The sequence below is a fragment of the Trichoplusia ni genome, chromosome 4 (assembly GCF_003590095.1).
Source record: "Trichoplusia ni isolate ovarian cell line Hi5 chromosome 4, tn1, whole genome shotgun sequence".
Taxonomy (NCBI): Eukaryota; Metazoa; Arthropoda; class Insecta; order Lepidoptera; family Noctuidae; genus Trichoplusia; species Trichoplusia ni.
In genome coordinates this window covers 4,963,584-4,980,495 of record NC_039481.1, presented here as the reverse complement: position 1 = coordinate 4,980,495, position 16,912 = coordinate 4,963,584, and the positions used below count along the sequence as shown (strand labels likewise).

General features: G+C 34.3%; 2 protein-coding genes across 3 annotated transcripts; one reads left to right on the top strand and one right to left on the bottom strand.

The window, feature by feature from the left end:
* Window positions 1-298: 298 nt before the first annotated feature.
* On the bottom strand, window positions 299-11,456 carry LOC113492664 (cytosolic non-specific dipeptidase). The gene is made up of 9 exons (XM_026870253.1): window positions 11,056-11,456; window positions 9,609-9,806; window positions 9,266-9,527; window positions 6,540-6,687; window positions 5,087-5,187; window positions 4,264-4,394; window positions 3,409-3,531; window positions 2,979-3,137; window positions 299-564 (listed from the first exon to the last, which is right to left on the bottom strand). Exons 1-9 carry the CDS (start codon window positions 11,317-11,319, stop codon window positions 514-516), a joined length of 1,437 nt encoding a protein of 478 aa, XP_026726054.1. The 5' UTR covers window positions 11,320-11,456; the 3' UTR covers window positions 299-513.
* A 1,684-nt stretch (window positions 11,457-13,140) lies between these two features.
* LOC113492662 lies at window positions 13,141-16,849 on the top strand. 2 transcript variants are annotated; one of them, XM_026870251.1, is made up of 2 exons: window positions 13,141-13,404; window positions 15,142-16,849. In XM_026870251.1, the coding sequence occupies exon 2, from the start codon at window positions 15,202-15,204 to the stop codon at window positions 16,828-16,830; it is 1,629 nt and encodes a 542-aa protein (XP_026726052.1). In that variant the 5' UTR covers window positions 13,141-13,404; window positions 15,142-15,201; the 3' UTR covers window positions 16,831-16,849. The 2 variants fall into 2 exon arrangements, with proteins under 2 accessions (XP_026726052.1, XP_026726051.1); XM_026870250.1 differs by lacking the exon at window positions 13,141-13,404 and adding an exon at window positions 13,810-13,979.
* Window positions 16,850-16,912: the final 63 nt, after the last annotated feature.

Sequence of the window (16,912 nt, the reverse complement as noted above, 5' to 3'; positions counted from 1 at the left end):
TCTTGCAATTTTATTCAGTTTAGCAATAATACAGGCATGTAAGCCGAAAATTGAGGCAAACAAAAAAATAAGATTGAACGTTTGCATTATTTTTTTAAGTGTCATGTATTTTTATGTTTAGGTATTTTTACATTTGTTTACAGCAGCCTGTGATCGGAACTACAGAAAATAAAAACGCTGCTTAAATAATAGAAAATATTTATTATGCAAAGTATTATAAAAGTTACAAAATACTTAAATAATAAACCGAAATCATACATAAATAAAATATGGAAGTAAGTTCGTACACCTTAACACCTGCTTAAGATAACATCTGATATGTAAAATATTAAATGTTTACTTCAGTTCCGTAATCTTCTCCTTTACCATGTATCATATATATATTATGCAAAAAATAAAACTTAAATTATGCATTCTGTGTACTTTATGCTATGTATATAAGAATGTATATAATGAGTCCCTTGAGACAGGCCACAGTTGGCATTGTTTGGTTGAGGAACCGACGCCGAACGTTTACTTAGCGAGCTTAGAAACCTCGTAAAAGTAGGCAGCAAACAACTTTATCTGAAACAAAAAGGTTTTATATGAATACGTTGAAGTGGTCTGTATGCATGAAGTTGCTGGTTCAAACTTAATCCAAGCAAATGATATGACTTTTACGAAATTTTATGTGCTTTTATATTGTTCCTAACTTGTCTACTTAGAACAAAGAAATTATCGTGAGAAAACCTAGACCCCGAATATTATAATAATTATTTAAAAACAAAAACATACAAAAGACTTAAAACCACAACTACTGAGACAACGTTAAATGAAAAAAAAAAAACAACAAACTCGGTTAACCCAGTCCGAAGTCGCGACGAAGGCCCCTGTTTAAGCCTTCGCCAGTCGGCGCTTTGTCATGAATGTATTTGTTTAAACAATAATAAATAAAATATATTAAAAATTTGTGTTAAGTGCAATCTGGAAAACACAGATGACTATGTTCCTGCTCAATGTTAATAGGAACCCCTATAACTACCACTATTGTTTTACACAGAAACATTTTTCCGCTCATACAAAACAGGGAAAAAAACTGTTTAAAACCATACAGAAAAATCATCATATTTATCATAAAAAGATCCCTTTTCTGCATTTAGGACAGTACTATTGTTGCATACCGTGTACCGTGTACGTCAATACGTATCTATTTAAATCTTCAATAGTCTAAGATACGTCTGAGCATAATGGCAACTTGTTTTATACCTAGTTGAACATCAATATCATACCAAGAAGTTATTACCTATAAGATAATTTATAATTCTCATTACAAACGTAGGTAAAGGAAGTTTATATAGCAATAGTTACACAGTCCTTAGTTTGCTTATAATACTGATTCCATCACATTACCTACAACCCATAAAGTATCGTAAACTAAAATATCCGAAAAATCTGAAAAAGAAAATGAGATTTATCATATCGGTGAAGGTATAAGAACCGTTAAGTCGAACCAGTTTTATAAGGACGCTTAATCATCTCCATATTTAAGCATATGACACGCAATGTTCACAAATAGGTAACGTTAAACATGTTGCAATAAACTGGTAACAATGCAATGACATAATGGCGGGAAACACCAAGCGAGCGACTTTCGGAAACTAGACGAGAGGAGAGGACTATACAGGTGCGGAACAGTGTGATTCCCGACAGGCAATCAAGATGACAAATGAGCAAGTCATGGTAGCCTTGCGGTTCTATGCAATTGTACGCATAAGGTGCACGTTCGATCCCAACGCAAGCAATGTTCCCAATATGATAAATACACCTTTTTTTAATTATTATAAGATACCACTGATAAACGGTGAAGGAAAATAGCGTAAGGAAACCTGGGTTTTAAATATTAGAATCAGAATTTAAATCTTCAACAACCAGTGTAGCGTTGTGAGCAATGATCGAATCTTCCCAATACGGGAAGAGGCCTGTGTTATGATTAAGGGTCTTTACCCAAATTTTTATTGACGAACGGATGCGTATCGATCATATGCGATTAAAGACTACGGTATGGTCAGAAACTAGTTGGGCAATCTTTATATTTTTTTAATACATAAAAAATATGCGTTAGTAAACTGTTGCATCATTTGATAAAGTTTTAATTTTCGAACTCTAAAACTCTGAATGGTAATCTTATTGTAATCGTATAGAAACGTGTTGACAAAAAACATAATGTTTACTACATTTATTGACGTGATATTACAATCATAATCAACACACTACTCATGTTTCCGTTTTGCATTGTTTTGTATGGCGTAATTCGTTGCTGATATTGTGTAAATAACTGACTATTGTTCTTAACACGTCTACGTAGTATTGATTACTGTCGGGATTACTTTGTTAACCACATCGAAAAACTGTTATGCTGTTTATAATGATTAGAATTAGACTTTAAATACTTGCCTTTGTACCCAATAAGTTTTAACTAGGGGTTAATGTCACTAACGTCTTTAAAATATTGTAACATAACAAGGAAACTACGTGATTTTAATCCAGCCATCCAGGCCGATCAAATTAAATATATTATTTGTTAATGGGGACTCGTTAACATAGGGTAAAACAAACTGTCACTAAAGTAATCGAAATAACCAATAGATATCGTTTAAAATTTGTCCACTACTGAAAAACCAACCTTAAAAATGTTTTGCGTCATTTCGTAACAAAGCTTCTGTGCCTTTGTTTTTCTATCGTTAGATGTTTCGAAAGACCATAAATTATACTGCCAAACTTAAATAAACCTGGACACGACATGAATATGACCAAAAACATTCTGATTCGAACTAACATACATTATTTTGTATCCTTAGAGCTTATATACTTGTTGGCAAAACAACCTAAATCTTACTACATCACTGGCCACTACGGGACTGAATGTGTCTGAAAAAGTCTTTTAGTATGGTGCTTGCAGTAGGGCTAAAAAGGACTAGGGGTTGTTTGTTAGTACTTACACCCTCAATATAATTGCGGACGTTGATCTTCTCGTTCTGCGAGTGCGCCATGTCGTCACCGGCGCCCATTGGCAGCAGCAGCACGTTGCGGCCGCTCGCCTCCTGCAGCGTGATGGTCACGGGGATCGAGCCGCCCTCGCGGGACATGTCTGGCTCCGTCTATAACACAAATGTATATTTTTGTAATATACAACGTATACGTTTCTTTTAGATATATACAGGGCATGATACATCGCCAAAATGAAAGGAAACTGTAGTTCAGTATAGATGAACACTAACTGTCACAACACCACCGCAACTGCGATAGCTCATAGGTAAGAACATCCTGATGGAGTCCAATTATCAATAATTAAGTATCCATCTCAGGATATTTCCTGGTTATTATCTATCTACATATTATATCTAGGTAAGTAAAAATATATATAATTACGTGATAGATGAGTCTGGTGGCACGCGCAGCAGCCTGGTAGTGAGGGTGGTCAGGGTTTTCAGTCCATGCGCGTCCGCTTTGAGCAGTAATGCGCATTTTGTTCGGCGAACCTCTTGCTGCCCACTGTAAATAAATATTCATGACTAATCGTTGCTTGCTACTCCGGATGTAAACTTTCCCTCGACTCAAACCCACAATTCACTAAATGGGTCCGGCCGTTTGAGGGAAGTACAAATGAACGTAAAACAAATTCACTACAGTAAAAGCATCTGGGTTCATAAATATATCATATTTTGATGACCAAAAAGAGCCTAATAGATAGTAATATGATTATAAATCGATATTTATTTAGGAAGATTTTGCCGAGCTTTCCATGATTAACCTAAACCTAAACATTCATGCTACAATAACAGTCCGTTACTACACTATCGACAGTCTTTTGCAATATTTGGGTTTATACAAATATGAAAACAATAGCGTGAATAATAGTCTCTATGTCATGGTAGTATGATGTTTACGGCCTCACATACATTGGAAACCATTGTGCAAATATGATGAAATTGGCGATGCGACAACTTATATGTCTTGCTTTTATTACAAGAGTTAAGAAATATGATCAAAAGTAGAACTAAAATTCTAACGGTTAGTTACAAATGCCAGATTCAAATTACATTTCATTTCATTAAAAGGAAGGTTTTCTTATTCCTTTATTCCCATCCCTGCCCCCTGCATACTCTTCATGTGATCCGATGTGATACATCGGACCAATAACTGACACCAGAAAGAAGTATAATCACATTCTAACAATAGTTGATGCGTTTAACTATAAATATACTTATTTCATTGAACACAAACCTTCTTGTTGATGAAGTCAAACACGAGCTTCTCAACTTCTTCAGGCTCCTGGTTCGGAACAATCCTCACTGAGAACTTTCCGATAACCTTCCCAGGAATAACGGTCTTCGCTCCGGGTTGGAAAGCAGCACCTTTAATGGATTATCACCATATCAAGTACATTGTTGAAAGCAACATGTCTACCCGACTGCGTGGTAAAATACGGTAAACGGAGGGTCATGTTTTTCATACTAAAGTTATAAAGCTGAGTTATAATTGTGTACGCGCGAGGGAAATACCAATTAGATTATATATTCAGGTATATACCTTATATATCGTATATGTATATGTATATATTATCGCTAAATCAAATAATAGAAGTCATTTGATAGCCTAGATAAATATTTATAGTAACATATTTTGAATCAAATGACGAATCATACCACGGGTGTGTAAAAATACGACTGTGTTTGTGTATCATGTAAATAAAGACCGGTCAAGTGCAAGTCGGACTCGGGCCACTGAGCGCTTTCTACCAATAAGTCTCCCATCAAATTTGTGGCTGTACCAACTGTTACTTAACCTCAAATTTTGAATTATATGCGAAAATTTCAGCTGTCTAGCTATCACTGTTCATGAGAACGTACAGTATACGGACAAGCAGCGTTGCCTTGTTTCAATTTTTACTCTTTGGGTACGGAACCAAAATATCCATGCAAAAATGACACTTAGCCAAGAGGCAAAATATCTACTTTTCTTTACATACCGTGTGACAATACACCTAAGAGATATTTTGTATTAAGTCGTTTTTGCTTACGACTATTAAGGATTATGTGATATTTACCTTCGATACCGTGGAGAGAAAGACTTGGGTATCTCCAACGGTGCATCAGAATTTGTTCCTTGTCGCCATTGTGAGCCAATCTAGTAGCAGCTATTGACTTCCTGCAATCAAAACCACACTTTAGTCCATCCTACTAATATTATAAAAGCGAATGTTATGTATGGGTGTTTGTTTGTCCTTCACGCAAAAATCACCGACTTAGACGAAACTTGGTACAAAGATAGTATAATACAAGGATTATCACATAAGATAGTTTTCATCATGATTTTATGTTTAAGTGGGATCATTTTCGAATTGTAGCGCTTAGGCGTGAAGACTAATGATATCTGTGCACCAATTGCACTATAGCAAACCGCTTTGAATTCAATGACCCATAAAATCCTGTCTTTATGTTTCGATTAAAGGTCGTCGTCTTACAGAAATATAAACTATGACATCAAAATGAAAAACTATAGCGGATATTTATATAAAGTATAAAGAATATTCAGTACGCATGGATTGTTTTGCATCGCCTTTATAGTGCAAATGGACAATGGACATGAGATGACTATAATTACACATTGAACCTACTTAAATAAATGTTCTAGGTGCTGTTTAAACATGTCATTTGAACCGTATTAATAAGAATGACAGATTGACACTTATGAATATTAATAAAAATGAAGAAGGAACGTAGACTCAACTTTTAAGTTAAAGCCAAAGTAGTTATATAGGTGAATAGAATATTCTTAGTTTCTAAAGTAATCGTTTATATTCTTCAGTTTATTTGTACAATTAGGTATTTAGCTACAGACCAAACTGGTTGCTGATAGGAATGAAGTACCTACTCATTTTACAACATGAATAATATATTAGTTAGGTACATAGACGTATCCATACTAATATATATTTACGCTGCCACAATAACTCGAACGGTTCAACAACCCTAATATCGTGCACGCAATGATAAATAATATTGACGCAGTATTGCAGCTGGAGTTGGGTATCAATTTACTACAAAAAGCCGATTATGTTCGTCCGTATAAACACGTATTATTATCTTGCGTACGTCCAGTCGTAAACATCAAATTTTAGTTATGCTTCAAAGTATGACGCGAGAAATTAGTATTTGTTTTACGGATAAATATGCTATAAGATACAAAGAACGTATAGAGTTAACTGTTTCTAGTTTCCTTATCAATTTCTGCATATTCTAGTATAAAATCTATTTGTATTTATTCATCGTGTTTTGATGCCAACTGTCCATTACAAAATGATTATTTTGTATCGCCATCGACAAACAGACTACGATTGCTTACACAATATTCAAGTTTATTTTTCAAATGAATAAACAAAAGACGTTCAAATTGTAAATATGCGGATATGTTGAATTTTCTCAGAATTGTGACAGAGATTCTCTCTAATACTATTATGGCTAATTAATGTACATGATATCTACTTATATGGAACCCACCTGTAAGCTTCGGTATCAAAATCGATGTTGGTATACAACCTCTTCTCGGCTTCAGTCAAGGGCGCGACGGAGTCGTACATACCAGTGACTAAGATCTTGCCGTTTTTGTCCACAAGCTCGTTCATTAGATAGATGAGATCCGTCATAGCTGTAATTCAAACAATCAGTCTCAATTTAGTCAATCAATAAAAACACAATTGAGCATCCAAAAATATGAAATACTCCTATGAAAATGGAAACTATCAAATATAGTTATAATTATATATAGGTATAATTTTAAGTACAAACTCGAAATTTTCTTTCTTATAGCAGATTGCCAAAAGTAAAACAAAACCTTTTATTTGCTTCTCATATTTCCATTTCGTGGATGGAAAGTTAAATATGAGAAGCCCAATACACATGTGAATTGTAAGGTATACAAGTCGATTGTTGATAACTTTTTTTTATTACATTATATGAACCATTTCGTTCACCCATTAGCCGAACAGTATACGACATTCTCTTACGTCAAGACCTTCATTATTTTTCGTTTCATTTTATGTAATACATGCTATTTTTAAACAGCTCTAATGAGTAATGACCTGTCCAAAGTTCTAAAATGATGAGTAGGCACTGTGCGTATCTACTGTAGAGGAAAATTATATTCTATAATTGTATAGAATACATTGTTATTAATTTTACCCACAAGAACATATTTGTATAAATTAGTTGTATTATTACTTGACTTTCAAAACATACCTCATAGTGTTACAATATGATACTGTACTGTAGTACAATAGCTTAAACGTAATAAAAATATTGATAAAGTTCTCTACAACTTAAGTACGGTATTTTCTATGAACTGTTAATACGCTTCATTAGAAATAAATCAATCTATGACTGGCACTGTACCTAATACTTTCTCATTTATATCTTTAATGTCTTGCTGACAGGTAGGACCTTATACGATCTTATACGTATATACGTCTGATACGAATTTATTCGTAACAAGCAATCCTCATATTTTATCGTTGGTACTGATATACTGAATAAAATCAACATATCCATTTATGGGGAGCGATACAAATTCCGTGCTCGGATTTCAAAACAGTTTTTCTCAAGATCAAGTTTAGTAGCCTAGATAAATAATACAGATACCACTAAATCTGAACGACAACTTAAAGATGAGATTAGATTTCTGCCAGTAATATTATAATTACACAAATAAACTATTTGTGTAATAGAACATGTAATTACTAAGCGGACCTACGCAAAAACTCAACGTGTGTTCGACAATAATTCATTGTATTGACAGTGAGTATTCCGCCGCGCACTTAATTTCCAATTATTATGTTGGCAAAATGCTTAGAAGACTACGAATAGTGTCATTTTAATCCAATGTCACTTCATTCATCTGCAATTACGAATCGAATCTGAATTGGGGCCCAACTCTACTCTAAGTACGGAAAGTTACACCTCAACAGGATATCATAAACTTATTATAATTAGACCTGCAACTTTCCTCTATTCTAAACATAGACACGTTCTTGTCGTATACATACTAAGGTATTCGAAACCATACTTCGAAGCATTTCCTATCTTAGCTCGACTAATTAATTACGTTAGCTAATAGCCTAAGGTGATTTTAAAAGATTCTGATATAGAGATAAAGAAAGATAACGACGATTGTCTTAGCAACCAAATTATGTAAAGAAACATACATTTAATGCCTATCAAATTTTTATCAGTGCGATAGCTTAACATATTGAGAAATGATAATTAAACATTTATCTGTCAACATTTTGAAATATTACCTACACAGGACAAGACGATTATCCTACTTTCATGTTATAAAGTCGAGTGCGTTCCGCAAATAAGATAACAGGAATGTCAGGAATCTATTTTTAAACAGAAACAACACTGTCTGTATCAGTTGTATAACATTTTGGATTGTAATATTTTATGCAACCTTTGTATTTTAAAAGTCACAATTACTGTTGTCATTACAGCACATTTGTTAACTTTTTACCCCGAGTACGAAAATAGTTGATTTAGCGTATTTGGGTGTAAAACATTTGGGGTCTTCTTAAGTTTTGACCCGCAAAGATTAAGTAAGACGGTTTTAAATGTATACCGCGTTTAAACAAGAATGAAAGCAATGTTACGTTGTGTAGGTAGATATACCTACGACTTTAAAAATATTAGAAACTAATTTAATTCTTATATTTCTATTAATAGGTAGTTTTGCTTCTGTCTTACACTGAGTCGAACCTTTTATTTCTTTATACTACGTAATTTAATAATTGATCTTAGCACCTTTTTTACCATTTATAATTATAATGGCAGTCAATGTAAATAATAGTTTCAATATGCAAACCAAGTGATTATTCTTCTCTACGCGTCTATCACAATGAACAATTTAAAATTATAAAATTTATATAACAATAAAGAGCTCATGTAAAAGTCACATTAATGTAATTAACATTTAATTTGTTAGGCAAGAGTGAAAGGTGGTATGGGATCCATGAAGGTTCTAGCCGTTTCAGCGTGAAGAGATAATAAAGATACTTCACTTATTATTTCATCTTTGCCGATTTTGGTTAAGATAAAGTTTGAAAGTGTGTGCCTTTAAAATAGTAATGTGATGCAGAAGGGAAGGGGTAATGTTTTGTTACATCACCATAATATGTACCCCAAAAAGTTGGAACAGAGTGAATGATTTATAAAAGATCAATAGATCATCATACCTTCGTGAACAGTTCCTCCATATACACCACTATGCAAATCCATTTTTGCGCATTCAATTTCTAAGAAGTAATAACTGATACCACGCAGGCCGTACGTAATGCAAGGTTTGGTAGTGCCAAGCCAGTAGTTGTCCGATATACACACATAGTCGACATCATTGAAAAATCCTTCTGGTTTCAACTTCTCTATGAGAAGAGCATCAAGGCCCTCTGAGCCAGATTCTTCCATGCATTCAAAGACGAACTTCAGATTAACAGGAAGCTAAAAGTTTAAACATAGTTTAGTCGAAATTCAACTGCTTGATGACCAAAAATATTTACGCTTCACTGAGAACACACAAACCTCTTCTCCAATGCCCTTGTAGGCATTGATGGCATGCAGCCATCCAAGTACTGGGCCCTTATCGTCAGTGGAACCGCGACCATATAGCTTGCCATCACGTTCCACAAGCTCAAATGGCTCTGTCTCCCACCCATCAGATTTCAAAGCTGGCTGGACATCCAAGTGCCCGTAAAGGCAAATAGTATTCTTTTTGGGGTCCTATAAGAATTTACCAAGGTCAAAGGTCACAAACTTCATCAAATATTTGTACAAAGATTTAGGAGTGAGCATCTCTACAGAATGCTGAATTAAATTGTTATTTATTTACTGGTACCTAAATGAGCAAAATATAGTCCAAAATATTTTGATTCATATGAACTTATTAAATTCAAACTCATAACTTCAAACTCGTAACTGCACCAGTTTTTATAGCCTTTTGTTTCCACACCATAAAGAATCAAAGCATAAATAGAGCCATTTAAAGCATAATAAATTCATGTGAAAACTGAATTCAATATTAAATGTGAAAACACAAAGGATTGCAAGCAAGAAACACAGATCAAACTTTGAATATTTTTCGTTTTCAGAATTTAAAAAGCTGATATCAGATAATATTATCAAAATTAAGTAGCAAAGGTATTTAAAATTTATACTTCAGATTAAAAACAATCTGAAAAATGAAAAACCACCTTTAAAATTTTAAGCATTTTTTACAAATAGTCATGAAAAATATGGATCAATAGATATGTGGACATTGGTTTAAAAGTAGGTATATATAGATATATACACAACTAGACACATCAAACCTAAGATGTAGATGATGCTGCACTTAGGAGTGCTGGTTAAACATAGGAGTATAACACCATCCGTCATGTTCCTCATAACCTTGACACTAAAAGTTTCAATTCAGACTACTGGTAAAGTGGCATTTTAGTAATAGAAATTGAGCAATAACAAATATTATCATGACCACAATACAAAGTACAATAACTGATTATGTTAAAATATTGTCTATGTCACAAGAGAAAGGCAGTCAATTCAGATGCAGTTTTCAAGGAATACGATTTTTATTGCATTCGTAACATACAAAATACAACAATATGTGTTTGTGTCCTATCATCCCTAAATATGCAAATATGTCAGTGGTTAGCATAAGCTCTATATAATTTTCCCAGTACATTAAAACAAAAATGTTATTAAAGTATATATTCCTATGTGTATTTATGGACATAAAAATTAGAACCTCAAACTAAAACAACAGTTTATGTCACATCTACACATTAAGTAAATCAATTTTAACTTATATTCAATGTGTTAACTCTCTGTTAATTATGGTAAATGATGGAAATATACGACTACACAGTGCGATTTATCTCTTAGAGCAAATATGTATTCACATCTCCATTTTATGGTGAACATAAATGATAGGAGTAAAATTAAGTAAAATCCAAAAAGGTCGTATACTTACATTTCCCAGAACTCCCACCAAAACAGGGGGTAGTTTAATTTCTTTGCCTTCGATGGTCTGATAGCCGACATCCCTCAGTTCAGTACGAGCGCCAACCTCTTTCAATTTTTCCTGCGTCCACTCCACCATTCGCACGCAGTCATCGCGGTATTTAGCATCGCAGGATACCGAAGGGATAGCTACAGCTTCTTTCAATAATTTCTTATAAGAATCTACGTTTTGGTCTACATACTTAAATATTTGAGGTAATGTCTTCTCTGCCATATTTACAGGATTATGCTTCGGCGTCAAAGAATAGGGTCGAAAAGGAGTTTGAAAAATATAATTTTTTACTAGACACGACGCTCGCGCAGCCGGAAACTTTATATCATTACTGCAAACGCGAATTGCAGTCCTAATCAAATACGAAGTCATGATGATAGCATAATGACAGCTGTCAGTGTCACTTTGACTTGCAATATTTTCATCAGATAACGAAACGTAACATCAAAATGTTTTATTCCACGCCGTTAATAAAATGTTTAAATACTTTTATTAACCTATAAATGTGAAGCTTTAACTTACAATCACATTAACTTAAGATTTCTACTATTGCTTCTGATTAAATGATAGGGTAATTGACTAAATCTAATAATTTATATCTTTTTCGTCCGTTAAGGCGTAACCTCATGGTCGCTCGTCGATCGCCATCTGATCACGTGACCCCATTTTTAAATTTCCCGCGTCTCGAAAAAGCGACAAAATATGGTCGCAGGAAAGGTAGCGACAAAGCTGAAAATGTTGAGCTACGGCCTTTGCACTCGCTCGTTTGCAGCGACAAATCTGGTCATGTGATAAGAAGTGATAAAGCTCAAAATGTTGAGCTTTGTCGCTGGGAAAAAAAGATCATATTTAACTAATACACTATAGAATAGAGAAAATTAAGCGATCGAGACAAGTCGATTTATAATTACATAAAAGTGGTGCTGCAAACGGTCTCTAAATTAATTCCCGTAAATAATGGAATCGGGCAAGGTAAATACTTTACAAAATTCAGAAATATTAGTAAAGTATGGACACAATGTACGTTTAAACCATAATTTTGTTTCCTTATTGTACTGTTTTATCGAGTTTTAAATGTACCTTCATTTAAAACTGTACAACTGTACCTTTTAATCACACTGTTTCTACATAATAGCCAGTTCACAATTAGATTATAGATATTAATGTTTTGTTTTTCGGGAAATTTAAAATGGGGTCGCTCGACCAGATTGTCGCTGCAAACGAGCGATGAGCGACTCCATAAAGCAGCGCCTTTTCGGGTCGCGGGAAATTTAAAATGGGGTCACGTGATCATATTTGTCGCTGTAAACGAGCGACGAGCGATTGCGTGCGTTTACGACTTTAGACAGCGTTATAAAAATATTGGCCTGTTGCTCTAGTGGTTAGTGGCCCTGACTGCTATACCGGAGGTCGTGGGTTCGATTCCCGCCCAGGACAAATGTTGTGTGATGAGTATGAGTATCATTTGTTCTGGTGTCTGGGTGTAATTTATCTATAATATGTATGTATTTGGAAATATATAAGTAAGTTTATCAGTTGTCTGGTTACCATAACACAAGCTCTGCTAAGCTTGGGATCAGATAACCGTGTGGGAGTTGTCCCAGGATATATTATATATTATATTATATTATATTATATTATTATTGATAACGCCTTTCTTATTTTATTACATCATTCAAAATTAAGGGCGATTAAAAGCACTTAAAATGAGGAAATTTATTGTAGTGAGGACTAGTGACATCACTTGCCAGTAAAAGGGTACTAGTAAGTGACGTCACGCGAGATTTTAAATCTTTGTTTAACCTTCAATTTGTTTTACGAGTTAAAAAACATACTAATCCTTATGGAATTCTGTCTGACGGACCATAATTTCTTTTTTGGTCGAATACCCTATTTTGATCACATATTTTAGATAAAAGTAGATAAATAAAAATTAGATCAACCGCGGTAAAATATACAATTTCCATTACCAATAGGAGCACTTTGAACGGACAGCGACACCTGCCCAGACAGTTAAACTATTCTCCCCATAAAATGAGTCCCATGTCACCTCTACATAAACCTGCACATTTATGTTCACTACTAACTTGAATTAGATAATCGTGCTTTGGTACTGTAAGTGCATAAACCATAAAGAAAAATACCTTATACCGTATTTAAATAGGTTCGATAAGGTAACACGATCGATCTTATCGATTCTGATTGTTTACACTTAATTAATTGTAAGTAAAATTAAGGTAGATGTAATCATTCTCAGTGTGTTTGTCGGTGTACCTGAACAAATGGGGAGTCCGTACATTTACGACGGTAAGTATGACAAAATGTAGATTATCTCCTCACCGTAGGGTGTGTGCCTACTTAAATATACTAGGTCTGAGACACCTACTAATAGTCCCCGACCTCGTCTTGTAGATACCAGCTAAATAATTTATTGGGATATTATGTCTATTGCGCAAGCAAGGATTGTCGTCTCCAACCAATTTGACAACAAAGACCATTTTTTTTAATTAATGCGAGTCTGTTGATCGCTTCGTATCTACAGTCCAAGGCTTAATAATTTTAAAATGAGATTGCAAATGCAGCCTCATACATCCTCTCACTAGGACAAAACCATGAAAACCTGGGCGGAAAGCAACTCTTTTTTTCCGGGGTTAACTAAAATGAAAACTTCTCAACCGTCCAACCTGTTTAGGTTGGTAGTATAGACAACGCCCCAAAATCTCAAGTGTCATGTAGGTTTATCCATTTTATTTTAGTGAACCTCACCGATATGACGTATCCGTAGCAATGAATAACTTAAAAAACCTGTGTATATGTTCGCATTTATTTGGCAAAGTACACAAACGATACCTTTCTACGAATGATACCACCATACGAAACAGGTACAACATTCATTTGAATCTAAAAACCAATAGTAGGTTTTTTGTGCTCCCTGATACCATGACAACTTGCTACCTTTTAAAGGCCAAACTACAAGGCTTTGTCCTTGAAACTGCTTATATGTAGGGACTGCTGTCTGACTGGTCTAACTGAGGACATAAGCCGAATCAGGGCTTCATCTTAAAAATGAAAAGCTACAGGTTCAGTGATCTTCCGGTTTGCCAAGCTCACCTTTATAGAGGATGAAATAAAATCGTTCATGTCCATGTATTTTGACCCATTGCTGAGCAGCGGCGAACCTTCCACTGTTCGCTATTTCGCAGATCCCCGCGTATGGATAACTTCCAGTTGTCTGTTTTCCCGAGCCCTCTCGAACCAGCCCTCGCATTAGCACCCGCTTCTTACTCGACTCACCAGACTCAGCGAAGTAAAATATTTTGTTGAGTACGATACAATTAAATATTTTTAATAGATACACGGTGATTTTTTAGTCGTCTGACTAAAGCAGCCCAGTTCATGTATCCGACGTAAAATACCCCTCGGCGCGATTATTATTTTTTTATCATCAACTAAGATCGTAAGTACGAAGAAAAATTAAACAAGAGAAATCTGAAATATACTCTTAAAAATGACAAAATTGCCGCCGCCCGCGCCCCACACCATTGTTACAAGGCTCGGAACGCGCTCGCAACAGAGCTGTGTTTCTAAAAAACTACGAATTGCATCATAATATTGAATAAAAATTGAATTTTAAATTTATTCAAATCTCATAAATACCATTTTTTTTATCATGAACGTGTTCTAGTCATTGGATACATGAACTGGGCTGCTTTTGTAAGACGACTAAAAAATCACGGTGTATAATAAAATATCAGGACAAATAAATATTATTTTATGGAGTTTTGTCCATATTTTTAAATTATAACCAGTACAGTAGCCTTGTAGCCTGAGGACCGTTGGGTTGCAAACTTAAAGATCGAATTCCAATATGCACCAACGTCTTTTCGAATATATTGGCGCACTATGATTCGTGAAAGTTCGCTATAACTTTCTAGAAAGGTGAAAGTAAATATAGACGTCCATCTCCTCCAGTTAACATACTTAAAGGTTTGAAAAATATTGTTTTGTATCCAATAACCTAATATTTGTTTCAATTTTTTTCAGAGCAAACAAATAAATAGTACGAACATATACTTAAATATACCAAAAAAAAACTATAGTTTTATGATGACAAGTACACGATTGGATACTGATGAAGCAAATATAACAAAAATAAAAAAATACGGAATATATTCTGAATTCCATTGTTTTAAAAGATCTGAAGATTACTTAGTCTCTAACATTCATCGCAGTACCTTGCGAGAATTGGGGCCGAAACTTTGGGATAACAAGATTATAAAAGCAGTTAATGATGAGCGGCCAAGCACTCCAACTGAAGATGGCGTCATCAATATGTACCAAAAAAATAAGAAATTACAACCGCAAGCTAAAATAATGAATCCATGTTTATGCAAAACAAGAACCAATAGGGAAAGAAGTTACGGTACCGACATAAAGCATACGTGTACAGACAATTGCTATTTTGGCTATTTCGATACAGACATATCTCGATTACTGCATGATATGGACTATACGTACAATACAGTTCAAAGCATAATGCAAGGCGTTAAACCATGTAAGAGGGAATGTGCTTCTGAATTCAGCTCGATTTTATTATTAGTAATCGATTCTCATAGAATTGACAAATTCTTCGAAATTGAACGCTTAAAGAAATTTATTAAAATGAAAAAAGAACAGTATCATCTTGGAGGAGACCAGGACCCTACTATTCAATCAACTTATCTGAAAGATGCATTTGACGTAACATCACCACAACAATGCATTGGATTGAAATTATTATTATGCAAATATTTATTAAGTAATATTATGGAAACTATAACTTTCGTATGTAACTATTTTCTTAATAATCAACACCGTAGAGCATCTTTGGTCTCCTTCCGAAATTGGTCTTTCATAAATATAATTCAAGGATATATTTTAAGTATTATCCTACGAATGGCAAACAAAAATAATTTGTATGTATTGACGAAACAGCACATCGTTTTAATAACAGATGCGGCACTAAATACAATTGCACAAGTTGAATGTGTAATAAAAAATGGGAAGTTTTTAGAAGATGCAAATCTTTTTTCAAGATATTATATGACTGAGGATAATGAGACGAACAAAGACCAGCGAATTGCTGTAAGAAAGTCCTCAGTTTTACAAATATTGTACGTCTATTACATATTTGTTTTAAAATCAGTGAGGTTACTTAACAACGCCATATGTTATGATACACCGATGACACACGATAACTTTATGGAACAAGAAGAATTCTCGGATTCTGGAGGAATAGACGACGCTACCATCACTCTTTCCAACGCAGCTTCCGTCAACATAATAAGGTCCGACTTTACTATAAATATCACTATCAACAAGAGTGCGGCAACATCTTTCATATTTACTATAGAAGATATCACGGGCCCGTGTAAAGAACTAAAAACGAAAAGCGTCAGCACACTGTGCAATACAGAACTTGAAAATGATAACCATATGTCAATTTTCGGGTACAGCAAATTATTGCTGAAAAAACTAGTAAATAGTTCCAAAACATTGAGCGCTTGCCTTAATTTAAAACAAGAAGAACTGATTACCGAAACTATATTTGAAGATACCGAGACTTCTGCAGACAGCTATGTAAAAATTGTCCACAATTACTTGAAGCGATTCACTTGTCAAACGTTTTGCACAGATTTATTTACATGTCTTACACAAGCTGTAGTAAATATGTTTTTTAGTTTCCGATTATAAATAAAAGAATCGAGTTTCAGTAACAATTTAATTTTCCATGTTGGTAGTCATTAAAAAAGGATTTAAATTTAGAAAGTCGTTA